The 15,205-nt window shown below is 38.1% G+C and overlaps 1 protein-coding gene across 4 annotated transcripts in view; it reads left to right on the forward strand.

Moving 5' to 3' along the window:
* Window positions 1–8,579, forward strand: part of Acmsd (aminocarboxymuconate semialdehyde decarboxylase) — a 64,273-nt gene extending 55,694 nt beyond the window's left edge. For 3 of the 4 annotated variants that reach the window (XM_005390746.2, XM_005390748.2, XM_013517511.1), the window contains 2 exons: window positions 5,575–5,673; window positions 8,256–8,579. In XM_005390746.2, coding sequence (XP_005390803.1) covers window positions 5,575–5,673; window positions 8,256–8,318 — 162 coding nt within the window. In that variant the 3' untranslated portion in view covers window positions 8,319–8,579. The remainder of the gene's footprint in view (window positions 1–5,574; window positions 5,674–8,255) is intronic. The other variant, XM_005390749.2, reaches the window with a different exon arrangement.
* Window positions 8,580–15,205: the final 6,626 nt, after the last annotated feature.

Raw genomic sequence — 15,205 nt, forward strand, 5'->3', positions numbered from 1 at the left:
TGTCTCCATAGATTCAACCTTCTTTCTCACTCTACGGGTCAGAATCCAGGGGGGAAGTGAAGACTGACCTTTTCTTTTTCTGCATTGTGGTCTGTCTCTTCCATTTCTCCGTAGGTTCCAATTTTCTCTTCAATTACTTCTTGGATCCCAGAGATCCACTGCCCTCTTTCTTTTCTTCCCCCAAGTTGTTATTTTCCAGAATCTGGATTGCAAAACTTGGAGAGGCTGATTTGTTGCTTCTTACTGCTCCACTGTCTTTCTGGAAGTCCTCCACTAGTGTTAAACAAGGCCAAAAGTTTGTCTCCTGCCCAGTGCCCAGCTCCCCACTTCAGCCTCAGCTGAAACTCTACTATTGGTATTTTTATTGGGATGGCATGAAATCTGTGTAACAGTTTTGGAAGTATGGTTATCTTGACAATTATTGGTTCTGCCTATCCAGGAACAGTGCATAACTTTCAATTTTCTGATATCCTCTTTGATCTCCTTTTTTATTGTACTATAGTTTTCATTGTTGCCAGGGATATAGCTCAGCAGCACAGTGCCTGCCTGGCAAACACAAGGACCTGAGTTTAATTACTGGTGCTAAAGAAAAAAACCCAAAAAACAAAAACTGAGTTTTCATTATTGAGGCCTTTCCCTTATTTGGTTAGGTTACTTCCTAAGTACTTCATTTATCTTGATGCTATTTTGAAATGTGTCATTTCCCTAATTTCTCTCTTGGTGATTTTATTATTGTTGCCCAGGACTGCTATTGATTTTTGAGTGTAGAGTTTGTATTCTGCTTTGCTACTGAATTTGATTATTAATTCTAGGAGTCTTTTGGTATAATTGTTGAGGTCTTCTATGTTACCTGCAAATATCATGTTACCTGCAAATAATGATAATTTAATTTCTTTTCCTATTCTTATCTTCTCTTATCTAATGGGTCCAGCTAATGTCTCAAGAACCATAGGGAATAGGAGTGATAAGAGCAGGTACCCTTGTCTTGTTACTGATTTTAAAGGAAAAGCTTTCTGCTTGTCTCTAGCATTATGTTGCCCATTGACTTATCATAGATGGATTTTATTGGATTGAGATAAAGACTTTCTATACCAATTTTCTTCAGGGTTTTTAATGATGAATGTTATATTCTGTCAAATTCTTTTTCTTCATCTATTGAAATGATAATATGATTTTTGTCCTTGCTTATTTATGTGTCCTTGCTTGCTTGTTTTTTGTTGTTTTTTTTTGTTTTGTTTTGTTTTTTTGTTTTTGAGACAGGGCCTTATGCAGTTCAGGCTGATCTTGAACTCACTTTGTAGCCCAGGCTAGCCTCAAACTCACAGCAATCCTCCTGCCTCAGCCTCCCAAGTGCTGGGATTACAGGCATGTGCCACCACACCCGGCTCTCCTTGCTTATTATATGTATTGATTTGTGTATCTTGAACCACCCATGCATCCCTGGAATGAATCCTACATGGTCATGGTGTATTATCTTTTTGATGATTTGCTGCATTCTGTTTGCCAGTATCTTACTGAGGATTTTTTCATATACATTCATGAAAGAAAGTGGCCTGTAGTTCTCTTTTCTGGCTGGGACCATTTCTGGTTTTGGAATCAGAGCAATGCTTCCTCCCAGGAATGACTTTGGAAGCATTGTGTACCTTTCAATTTCATCAAAGAATTTCAGTCGTTTTGGTATTAGATTTTCTTTAAAGTTCTTGCAGAATTCAGCAGTGAATCCACTGGGACATCAGCTTTTCTTAGTTCATAGTTTCTTTTTTTTATTTTTTATTTTATTGACTGATACTAGATTATTCCAGATTATTCTTATATATTCATGGTTCAGCTTTGGTAGTTCACATACCTAGAAATTTATCCATTCTTCTGAATTTTATGTTTTATTAGAGCACAGGTTCTCAAAGTACTTACCAATGATCCTCTGTGTTTTGACAGAATTCATTGTGACTTTGTCTTTTTCTTTTCTAGTTGCATGGGTTTCAGTCTTCTCTTTCCATATTTTGGTAAGACTAGCTAAGGGTTTGTCTATTTTGTTTAATAATTCAAAGAGCTAATTCTTTGATTCATTGTTTTTAATCTAATTGATTTTTGTCCCAATTTCATTAATTTCTGCTCTCATCTTTTTATAATTTTCCTCCTTGTACTAGCTTCAGGTTTGGATTGTTCTTGTTTTTCTAGAACCCTATGATACATCAGTGGGTTATCTATTTGAGTTTCCTGTTTTCCTGCAGTGAGAATTCACCACTATAAACATCTCTCTTAGGACTGCTTTCATTTTGTCCTATTGGTTCTTGTATGTCATACTGGAACTATCATTTGATTGTAGGAATTGTCTAATTTCTCCCTTAATTTCATCTGTAACCCACTGATTATTCCAGAGGGACTCAGCAGCCATGGGGCAGGTTCCTGTGGTGTCTTTTGCCATTGAGTTCTAGTTTCATTGCACTGATAGTATGTATGGGATAATTTCAATTCTTTTGCATTTACTTAAGCATGATTTAGGGGTTTAGCCTTGAACTGAAGCTGGTCCATGGCTGCTGAGTGCCAGGTTCAGATAGTCAACTCCTCACTGGAATGGTGTCCAACCGAGCCCTCTCTCCAGGGGTTAGAGTGGGGACTTGGGCTGGAATCACTTACCAGTTGTTGAAGTTCCCACTATCTGCCTACCCATTCCACTGCTGCATTTCTCAATGAAGTCCTCTGGAGTCTCCCACTTTTAATTTATCTCTGTATATTTAGTCCTTTTTCTTACAAGCCATAAGCCAAGAGCCAAGGAGAGAGGACAGATTTTCCTGACCATCTCTGACCATCATAAATGTTTTTAATTATTAATACTCATTAATTTTTAAAATTTTGTTAGTACATGTTTACAGTATGTAACGATTACCTTCATCATGGGGATTTGGTACATATACCTAATTTTAGTTCTTTTTATTTCTCCATCTTCCTCCATCTCTTGTTTCCCTCTCTTTTGCAGAAGATATATCTCCCTAATTCCTATTATCTACCTTTTGTTTTGCTTTTTAATTTATTCTTACTTTACATGTAAGACAAACCATGTTAAGCTTACATATCTGAATTCTTTCACTCAATATTGTCTCAAGATACATCTATTTTCCCAAAAATAACTTGAATTTACCCTTATTTGTGCCAGAATAGTACTCCATTGTGTATAAACACCACATTTTCTTTAACCCTCCATCTGCTGATGGACATATAGGTCATTTCCAAGATTTATCTGAGTTGTGCCGCTATAAACATTTGTATGCATGAATCACTGCAATAGATTTTCAACTCTTTCAGTAAGATACCTAGAAGGGAAAGAGTTGGGTCAATTCCAGTTTCAGTTTTTCAAGGAATCCCCGTACTGATTTCCATAGTCATTACACTAGTTTCTGTTCCAACCAAAGTGTAGAAGGGTACTTTTTTCCCACATCCTTGACAACACTGGTTATTATTTGATTTAATGATCACAGCCACTCTTTACAGAGTAAAATGAAATTTCGATGTTATTTTAATTTGCATTTCTCCAATGGTCAGTGTCTTACTTTCTCATTGCTGGATCAAGATACCTGGCACCCACAAATTAAAGAAAGAATGATTTATTTTAGCTCACAGTTTGTAGAGGTTTCAGTCCATAGTCCGTTGGCTCCAAGGCAGCCTTCCCTCTGCTTTTCCTTTTTTATCCTATTAGGTTACAAGCCTATTAGTTGGTGCCACTCACACCCAGGGTGGGTCTTTCATCTTCAGTAAATCAATTCAATCACACCCACAACTATGCTAAACCAATCAATCAGTGGACTAAACCAGTATCATACACCCATAATCGAGCATCACATCCATGATCCAGCTACTCACAACAGCTCCACCTCTGAGTGCATGAGGCTTAGGGAAGACATCTAGATAAGAACCATACAGTCAGAGATACTGAATAATTTTCATGTATTTTGGAAAATTTTCTGTGTGCTGAGAAGAATGTCTATTCTCTAATTGCCAGGTAGACACTCTGTAGATACCATGTTTCCCCCAAAATAAGACCTAACCAGCAATAAGATATATAAAGAGATTGGTTAGGTAGAATTTTAAAAGTACACATTCAAAGAAATAGAGTGAGGGCTCTCAAGAGAGAAGCACCTTGTAGCCTCTAGCTGGGTATATTTATAAGGATTTGGGGTGGAACTCTATGAGACTTGTGACTCTGTTGAAAGATGGGATTCAATTTACAGATGATAGGCAGTAGTCCTTTCTACAAGGAAAGGGTGGTGGCTGATTCACAGGGAGAAAGCCATCATAGATGATAAGAGCTGTAGCCCTTCCATAAGGAAAAGGCCCATTTATAGGGAAAAGGAAATGACCAAGGTCCATTTACAGGTAAAAGGAATTTTCAACTAGGGGTTTGTGTCTTGAAGCTGCAATTTTTACTAAAAGTACAATTTTAAGATTGTCATTTTCCTTGTCTCCTTTCTATGATTTTTATCTTACCTCAGAAATGATTGTGCAAGTTCATGAATATATTAAAGCCCAATAAGTTGTACATTTTGAAAGGATTAGTTACACTTGCATGTGAGCTATATCTTAGAGGGAGGGAACAAGTGAGAGAAGAAAAGAGAGGAGGCTAGATCTCCTCACCTTCAAACTTCTTCCACAAAGGCAGTTAATGTTACTTGTTCCTAGGGCAGCATTCCTGAAATAGACTGCATATATATTGTTGGGCCTATAGGTCCTTGTTAAAAACAGAAATATGAGCATAGCAGACATAGTGTTCTATATTTTTTTTCCTCTTTACAATGTAACTTAAAGATCATTCCACTTTATAACTTGCAGATTATTCCATTTCAGCATATATAAGTATTCTTTATTCCTCTTTATTTTCAAATTTCTATAATTTAGTAGCCTAGTCTTATGCTGTTACAAATAATCTAACTTTGTATTTATTTCTTGTACAGTGAGACAAATTTTTAAAAATAAAAATTATAGTTTGACACGCTTTTCTTATTTTGCTACACTGTCATTGACTTAATATCTCCTAAGGGTTTTTTTCTTTTTCATTTTTTCCTAACTCTAGTATACGTTTAAAAATTATGGGGTCAATTGTGATGTATCATTTTAAGAAAGAATTCTTAATTTCACCTGAATGTATATTTTACTAAGTAAGTGCCTATTTCTTACATTTTGTATTTTAGTTCTTGTGGTTTTTTCAGTTTTTGTTTATTAGTACACATTCGCATACATAATGATTACATTGCTCACGAGGAGTTGGTACATGTACATAACACATCTTAATTCTTTTTTCACTCTCCCTTTCTCTCCTCTGCTAGCTCCCTCCCTCCATCTTTCAGGATGGGGATTGATATGCAAGTTTAGGAGACCTAATAGCGACATCTGCTGGAAAAATGTCAAAATAAAATTAGAACCATAAAACCTCAGTATATAGAGCAGGTTCATGTTTCTATTAATCAGAAAGGTTTGTTATCTTACTATAAGAGTGCTTATAATGAGTAAATATAATAAAGTTTATAGAAGGTTCTTTGATGTTCTACCAAGTACAAGTGAAAATATATTTTCTTTTTTCAGGATAAAGTCATCTTGGGAACTGATTACCCCTTCCCGCTAGGTGAGTTGGAACCTGGGAAATTAATAGAGTCCATGGAAGAATTTGATGAAGAAACAAAGGTATACTGTGTGTCTTATTTTGTGCTCTTTTTCCTGAGTTTTCCTGCCCTAACTGTATTTAGTTTCAGAATACTTTAACATATGTTAACAAAGAACAAATAAATCATTACACTGAACATTCCTAGCGCTATTTCTCTGTCTTCAGAAATAGCTACGCCTGCTGTGATGGGGAACATTTTAGAGCTTTCAATGATACAAAGCTCATTTCCGCTCATGCTGCATGTGTGCCATAGGTTCACCAACACTAATAAAGTATTAAAAGACAAAAAATAGCCAGTTGTGGTGGTTCAATCCTAGTGCCTGAGAGGCTGAGGCAGGAGGATCACGAAGAGTTTAAAACCAGGCTTGGCTACATAGTGAGTTCAAAGCCAGCCCGGACTACATAGTGAGACACTGTGTCAAAAAACAAAAATAAAATACAATAGACAAAGGAGCCAGACATGGTGGTACATACCTGGTACAATCCTAGTACTCTGGGAGGCTGAGGTAGAAAGATCACAAATTTGAGCCCACCCTGGGCAGCAAAAGACATAACAAGACCCTGTTTCAAAATAGAAAAAACTGCTGGGTGTTGTGGTGTACGCCTGTAATCTCAGTACTCAGGAGGCTGAGGCAGGAGGATCGCTGCGAGTTCGAGACTAGCCTGGGCTACAAAGTGAGCTCACGGACCGCCTGAACTGCACAGTGAGACCCTGTCTCAAAAGGACAAAAAAGGGGGGCAGGGACTGGGTATTTAGCTCAGCGGCACAGCACCTGCCTGGAAGGTGCGAGGTCATGAGTTCGATTCCCGGTACCAAAAAATAAAAAATAGAAAAAACTATAGCTCAGTGTAAAGGTTCTGGGTTCAACCTCCAGACCTACAAAAAAAAAAAAAAGAAATGAAATGTAAGGCAAAGGAATATAACATAGTTTAAAGCCAGCTTCACACAACCTAATCCAAAAGTCAAGAAAGAAAACTGTAAAGAAGCATATCAATAATATAAGCTAATATAGGAAAGAGATCATAAAAAAGAATGTCTCAATTTCTTCCTTTAATATTTCTGTTACCTATGGATCTCAAAAAGTTCTAATGACTCTAGTTATTTGGGTATTAAGACTAAGATCTCAGCCAACTGTTGGTGGTACATGTCTGCAATCCCAACACTCAGGGTGCTAAAGCAGAAGAATAGCCACAATTTCAAGGCCAGCCTGAACTACACAGCAAGACCCTACCTCAAAATAAAGACCAAGTTCTCAATAACAAGGACCCAAGGAATCAGTTCCTCAAATAACTTGATACTTTTTCCTAGTATTTGGCTTTTAAGGTGGGTAACTGATTCTAAAATGTACCATAATGCTATACTACCTGTTCTATTCCTTAGGCTCCTGAATCAAGATAGGTTTAAAATGAGATGCAGTATCCTCAGATTTCCTCTCCTTTGTCATCTTCCCCTCCCGACTACTCCCCTAAAAACACAAGGTTTTCTTAAGGATTCACTACCAATCCCTACAAGGGGCCAGGGATGACCAAAAATGAAAATAAGGGGACAAACTTTTAATAAATACTAAGACATCTTAGTCAAAATCCTTCCATACAGTTATTGGTTTTCTTTTAAAGTGGAATCTAAAAAGCTTCCTGAGCTCTCTCTACCTTATCTGTTAAAGACATAGCTCATCAATTCTCCTGAATAATCATGAAGCACATTAACAGATGCCAAGAATTTATTGTGATGTATAATAGTTGCAAGTTTTCAACTGGAAAATGTGTTTCACATAAAAGCATCCCCTTGGTAGGCTAGTTACAAAACAATTTGGGTATCATAAACCTGCTTGTCAAGTATCTACCTATCCGTAGTGGGGATTGAACCCAAGAACACTCTGCCTGAGCTATATATCTAGTCCTTTTTATTTTTATTATGAGACAGGGTCTCACTAAGTTGCCCAGGTTGCCCTCAAACTTTCAATCCTCTTAGTCTTTGGAGTAGCTAGGATTATAGGTGTGTGCCATTGACCCAGAAAATCACTTCTTTTTTTCTGAAGAGCTGTAATATATGATTGGGAGTAGGTGAGGGAAAATTAGGGATAACTTTTCTTATGTGAAATTTATGAGATATACAAATTTGTACCCCTATCTGAGACCTTTCATCTGTATCACTTCTCATACTGGAAGAGCTCACCATTTATTCAGGGACATATGAAAAGATAAAGTATATGCCTAGAAGCCACGGGATAGCTAGATTACTTCTAGGCACTGTTTCTAGCCCTCTTGTGCCACAGATCTAAACTGTAACTTTTCTCTGTACTTGCCTCCAAATAGCATTGAAGAGCCCGCTAAAAGTTTCGAAAGAAGACCACTTCCTAAGGAGGGCTCTGCCATTTACATGATTCTTCCTCTCCTCCTACAGTCTAGTTTCAGATTTAGATTTCAAATAGTGGGGTAAAACATCGACTAAGATTTGGATAAGAGAGTCACTATAATAACCTGCTAATATTTTTCTCCCATATTGAGGAGCTGACTTTTTAAAAACCTGAGGAAGACAATATAATACTTAAAACAACCAGCAGTACTTTAAAATAAATTTATTTTCTTTTCCTTTTTTTAGGATAAACTCAAAGCTGATAATGCTCTGGCATTTTTGGGTCTGGAAAGAAAACAATTTGAATGACTGAATTCAAGATAATATTTCACTTTAAAAATGTATCACACACATTGCTAAAATCCTATTTGGAATTATTTTGTGAAGAAATAGAATATTCCCAAATACCCTAAATTATTCCTAACAAAATGATGTATAAGTGTTTTCCTTCTGAAAAGTAGTATATTATTACATAGGCAAATCAAAAATTATTTTCCCAATGTCTGTTTAATTAACTTGGAAGAGACAAAAAATAAAATGTTATTAATGATTTATACAGAGAAAAGTCAATACCAGATTCATTTTATGGGGTCAGGTAGATTCTCCATTTTGATCAAGGAAATTGGGCCCAAATAACCTGTTTTGTTCACTTGTAACACCTTCCAGTAGGCCAGAATTTGGCTAGGGATCCTTTAGCCTCCACAAAATGAAGATGTACATACACGCTTACAACCCTAAAGCAATATAAGGATGGGGATACAGCTCAGCAGCACAGCGCCTGCCTGGCAAGCATGAGGCCCTGAGTTTTATTCCAAGTACCAAAAAAGAAAAGAAAAAAAGAAAGCAATACACATGTTCATGGAATAGTTACTAAGCACACAAGAACTCCCAAGAAGTTTGAGTAAAAAGAATTCATTTGGCCTCAAACAGTACAGTAGATACGAGAATTTGGGCTGAATCTAATAAGATAGATAAGGCTTTCGGGGGCAGGTATCTTAGTTACTTTTCTCTCATTGCTGAGACAAAATACCTGACAGCCAAAGTTAATGGAGGAAAGGTTTATTTAGCTTACAGTTTGTAGAGGTTTCGGCCCATAATCCACTAGCTCCAAGGCAGGGTGGCACACGGCAGAGGGGCAACCATTCATGGCGGTGAAAGACAGCAAAAGCAACAAAGGAGAAAGAGAGATGACAAGTATCTTTCTGTACCTTATACTGTATGCAGGATACCTGCCTAAAGAGGGTATAGTACTCACACCCTTAATCCCAGCATTGGACCATTAATCAATCACAAACTCTGTATTTAGCCACCTCTGAAACCCTCCCAGTACTGCATGAGGCTCTGAGGAGACACTTAGACACAAACCATAACATTCTACTCCAGCTCCCAAAGACTCATGCACATTCCTTTGCGCAAAAGGCATTTAGTCTATCTCCAAGGATTATCAAAGTCCTAATAGTTTCAGCATTCTAAAGTCCAACTCCCAGTTTGGGTGTAGTGGCACACACCTGTAATCCCAGCACTGGGTAGGCTGAGGCAGGAGGATCATTGTGAGTTTGAGACCAGCCTGGGCTTCAAAATGAGCTCAAGGGCAGCCTAAACTGCACAGTGAGACCCTGTCTCAAAAAGACAATCAATCAATCAATCAATCAATAAATGAATGTCCAAGTCTCAAACCTTGCAAACTCTTAGTTGTGAGTCCCTGTACAAATGAAAAGAAAGTTGAACATTTCCAACATACAATGGCACATGATAAACATTACCATTCCAAAAGGTACAAAAAAGGAGGATACAAAGCAATGGGACCAATGCAAGTTCAATATCCAGCAGGGCAAACATCAAATCCTCATGTGCAGCATCTGAGGCAACATGTGAACTCCAAAGGGCTGAGGTGGCTCTACACCTACAGCATTTCCAGTGGTTGTAGCTACTACCATGGCTTCTCTCTTGGGCTTGCTCTACTCCCTCCTTGAATTTTTTTCCAAACTCTTGGGGTCTCCACTGCACCTTTGATTTCACACTCATGGCTCTACATATTGCCCTCTGGGGGCCACACTGTCTGACCTCCCAGGCCTTCTTCTGAAATCTGGGTAGAAGCCTTCTTGACCTCACAACTCTTGTATTCTGAATGCATCTAAAACCAGCACCACATGGATGATGCCAATATCTGCTGCCAGCTTGAGCAGTAGCCAGGCTTCCTTCTCTCTTGGCTATAGGGATTGAGTGCCCGTGAACCAAATCCCAAGGAACAACTTCCCCAGGCCACCGCCATTCTGGAACATGGTGCTCTGGGGCTCTCCTCTCAAAGCAAAGTCTTTCATTTTTGCAACTTTGAATCTGCAAAGGGAAGAGTCTTGTTGCTTCTTGTGATGCCTTCAGGCCATCTTTTCTATTTTCCTGTTCCTTCTCAACAATAAAGATATCCTCTGCTCTACCTTTGCAGTCCACAGTTTTTCTGGAGGTTCATTTCTCACAAACTCACAACATTTTATTTTTTTATTTTATTTTAAAGATAAAAGGAGGGAAACATTAACAGACATACAACATTTTACAACATCACAAGCACAGTACAGACAATACAGAGTTACAAACAAAGTGGTAGGGAATTAACAATACTTGTTGTATTACATATTGATATCTTCAAAGTGCTTCTCATGAAAACAGATATAGACATGCAATACTGGTCAACCACAGACTCATTGACAGTTTCTTTCAGCATAGAAATAGAAGACAGAAGAACAACCATGTTAACTATCCTGTATATACATACATACAAAATTTCTCCTTCTTTCCCTTCTCTTTTCCCACATCCCAGTTGCCCTTTACTCTTCAGCGGTTTCCTATCATTTCACAGTGTCTATCATACCTCCGAGTTTAAATTAACTCTTTCAAGGTTTACACTAGTGAAACAATGCGGTGCTTGCACATGTATGTTTGATTTATTTCACTTATAAGTATGGTCTCTAGTTGTGACCATTTAAATATAAAGGCCTCGAGTTTATCTTTCTTTATAGCTGAGTAATATTCCATTATATAAAAGTACCACAATTTTCTTATCCAATCCTCAGTGGATGGACATTTGGGTTGCTTCCACATTTTAGCAATTACAAATTGTGCTGCTATGAACATAGGTGCACATACATCACTGTGATATGATGTTTTTAGATCTTCTGGGAAAATACCCAGCAGGGGGATAGCTGGGTTGAATGGGACCTCTAAACCTAGTTTTCGGAGGAATCTCCAAACTGATTTCCACAGTGGTTTCACCAGTCTGCATTCCCACCAGCAGTGGAGAAGGGTTCCTATTTCTCCACAGCCTCGCCAGCATTTGTTATTGGTTGATTTCTTAATGCTAGCCATTCTTACTGGGGTAAGGTGGAATCTTAGTGTAGTTTTAATTTGCATTTCTCGAATGACTAATGATGTTGAACATTTTCTCATATATTTATTTGCCGTTTGTATCTCCTTGTCTGAGAAGTGTGTATTCATCTCAGCTGCCCATTTTTGGATTGGGTCTTTGAATTTGGAGGGGCTGAAATTTTTTAATTCTTTATATGTTCTAGATAGAAGCCCTTTGTCTGAGGGACAATCAGCTAAAATTTTTTCCAAGTTTGTGGGTTTTCTTTTGACTCTGCTGGTGATTTCTTTAGATGTGCAGAAACTTTTCAGTAGGATGAGATCCCAGTTGCTGATTCTTTCAAGTGTTTCACGTGCAATTTGGTTTTTATTCATGAACTCTCTGCCTACCCCTATGTCTTCAAGGTTTTTACCTACTTTCTCTTCCAATAGATTTAGTGTTTCTGGTTTAATATTGAGATCTGTGAGCCATTTTGACTTGAGTTTGGTGCATGGTGATAGGCTTGGGTCTATTTTCAGTCTTTCGCAGGTAGCAAGCCAATTTTTCTAGCACCATTTATTAAAGAGGCTATCATTCTTCCAGTGAGTTTGATTGGCCCCTTTATCAAAGATTAGGTGGTTGAGTGTGTTTTTGGTTGACTCACAACATTTTAAATCATTCTGCTGGGCTCTTTGCTCTTAATTCTCAACATACATCTGGCTAAAAGCCCCTGACAGCAGCCATACCACTGCCTTAACATTCAACTGCCTTGAAATTTCTTCTGCCAGATTAGTCATCAGCTTTAATCGCAGTCTCAGGCAAAATCTCTGGACCTGAGCAAAGTGCAGACAAACTTTCTGCCGGCCATAACACACATCATCTGGAGTTTGGCAGCCAATGAAATCTTTTCCAGCAGAAGCCTCCTGAACCTCGTCATCACTGGCATTCTGTCTATGAAGCTCTGGCTAGAATCTCTCATGCCTAAGGTGTTTCAGCCCTACTTTCTCAGGCAACATCTCTGAACCTTTCCAAACTCTTTCCATAAGCCATTCCCAAATGCTCCTGAACCACTGTTCAGGCATAGTCACAGCAATGACCCCACTTCTCTGGTACCAAATTCTGTCTCAGTTACTTTTATCACTGCTGAGACAAATACCCAATACCCAAAGTTAAAGGGGAAAGGTTTATTTAGCTCACAGTTTATAAAGGTTTCAGCCCATAGTTGCCTGGTTCCAAGGCAGAGTGGCACATGGCAAAGGGACATTGCAAAGAATAGTTCATAGCTCCCACAAGGTAGCAAAAGCAACAAGGGAGAACCAGTTTATGGTGGCCAGAAAGTAGCAAAGTAACAAGAAAGGAAAAATACAAGACTCCTTCTGTCCCTTATATTGTATGCAAGCTACCCATCTTAGGCAGGTACAGTGTTCATACCCTTAACCTTAGCCAGAACTATGCCAAATCAACCAAATCAGAGGGTGGATTTACTACATCACACACTCTACAGTCAGCCACCTCTGAAAAACCCTATCTAAGACTGCATGAGGCTTTGGGGGGACATTTAGACACAAACTATAATGGGGGCGGGGCTAGAGGATGAGGAATAAAAAGGAAAGCAAAATCACAGGAACATAGCTGTGATTACAGACTGAATGAAACATCCATTCTGGAGACAGGTTCCTTTCTACAAGTTTACTGTTTTCAAAAATTTTTCATTTAAAATACTGAGCAGAATGTATAAAGCTAGCTTTGCAGAGTAAGCTGGGAAATGCCAGAATAGCCTTATTCTAATTTAATTTATGGTCTTACCTGGGATGCTACAACAGGACTTGGTACTTGGAATGTTAATGAACATCTGCAGTTCACATACCTCTGGTTGAATTTCAAAATTAAATATAATTTTTCCAAACTACCCTTTTAACTGGTTAATTCATATTTCTTTTCCCTTCTATTAGTCCAGAAAATCAAGGGTTGAGTATTTGCATGTAATTCATACTGGTCTCTTGTCAGAGTAAAGAAATCAACTTCTTAGTATACTATTATTTTCACTTTATATAGTTAATCACTGCATCTTTCTTGCCCCTCTGTTACTTTCTAAGTTTTGCATACCCACCAATCTGCTTATTACTCCAATCTGCCTAAAAAAAAATAAAGTTGAATAACACAACAAAATGAAACATGTTATTGTTTTTTCCTTCCCCAAATCTTTAGGAAAAATTTCTACTTCAAGTAGTCTATATTTGAGCACTTTTAACATAGTATTTAATAACTGCACTATTATCAAAAGTGACCTAGTCACTTTATTCAATATCATATATACATATAAATGTCTACATCCTAATTTCTTCTTCTAAGATGCCAGCTATATTGGATTAGGGCTCAGACCATTTACCTCATTTTAACTTAATTACTTCTTTGAAGACCTTGTATCTGTAAGGTTCCAATTGGACCTGGCTCTCCCAGCCCACAACCCACTTGCCAGCGCTACTCTCAGCGGGGAACTCAGCTCAGCACCATAGCTGTCATGGGCAAGCATAGGATGTGGTAAAGGAGATAAGACAAGGAATTTTGCTGGTCCTGGGACATCTGGAGACACTCGAAAATTTACAGCAGACCTTCAAGGACTTTGCGCACTGAGGTGCAAGAGAGCCAGAAAATTTGACCACAGGTGTCTATTAAAATCTTCCCACCTAATGTTCCTTGCCTGCCTTCCAACTATATAAAAGGGGCACACTTCTCTTTTTTCCACATAGAAGGTCTTTTCACCTTCTGTCTGCCTGCACCCAGGTACAATAAATTCTACACCATGCTGCCTTTACATAAGCTTGGTGGTCTCTGCTGGTCCCTCCCTACACACACACCAAATACAGTCACATTTTGAAGTGCTAGGTTAGGACTTCAACATAAGAACTTTTAGGAGACACAATTCAGCACATAACAAATGCCTTACATATATTCACAAACCTACCTGGATACTACACAGTGATTGCAGACATTCTTCTCAGGTGCCATTAAGAACACATGCTTCTGAGCAAAAGCACAGACATTTCACTGGCTGGTCTTGGAACAACACTGCTCACACAGCAATCTAGATTTTTCAAGATTTTATCTCCTTCTTTATGTACTATAGTTACTTCTCTAAAATATATCCTGGGGAAAAAATACCATCACCACCATATTCCAAAGACAAACAACCATTCACAACCATCCAATATTTCTCTTTCCCTTGTACAATACTTTTCCCTGTGCATCCTAAAATAGAAGCCAGTTCTAGCTCAATCCAATTCATTTACTCAGCTAGAAAACATAAAAATATATTTAAGATAAGCTCTTAAAATTACCTTATCAAATTAAATGTATTTTAAATGTAAACTAGAGATGATTCTGAAGATTTTTTTTTTCTAATCAAAATTGAAAAGTAGCTGGGCATGGTGGTGCACGCCTGTGATCCCAGCACTGTGGAGACTGAGGCAAAAGGATCACTATAAGTTCAAGGTCAGCCTGGGCTACATAGTGAACTCAAGGCCCGCCGGAACTACACAGAGAGACTCTATCTCAAAAAAAAAGAAAAGAAAAGAAAAACAATGCATTTAAGTAACTTTTCTGGAAAAAAAAAAAACCTGACAACTTAATAGTATAGGGATGATACAGGACCTCCAAATAATCCAAATAATACAAAGGAAATACTATAACTCCCAACCTGCTAGATGTCTTATATGCTGCGTTTGTGTTCCCCAAAATCAAACAAAGAATTCTTAGGAATAATGGAGGTTAAGAGCAGAAAAAAATATTTATGGTGTGGCGGGGAGTTCTATCTAAGACACAAAGGTCCCAAGTGGGTTGCCAGGGACCCTGCTTCTCA

The sequence above is a fragment of the Chinchilla lanigera genome, unplaced genomic scaffold, assembly GCF_000276665.1.
Source record: "Chinchilla lanigera isolate Chin_1 unplaced genomic scaffold, ChiLan1.0 scaffold00039, whole genome shotgun sequence".
In the NCBI taxonomy this organism is placed as follows: domain Eukaryota; kingdom Metazoa; phylum Chordata; class Mammalia; order Rodentia; family Chinchillidae; genus Chinchilla; species Chinchilla lanigera.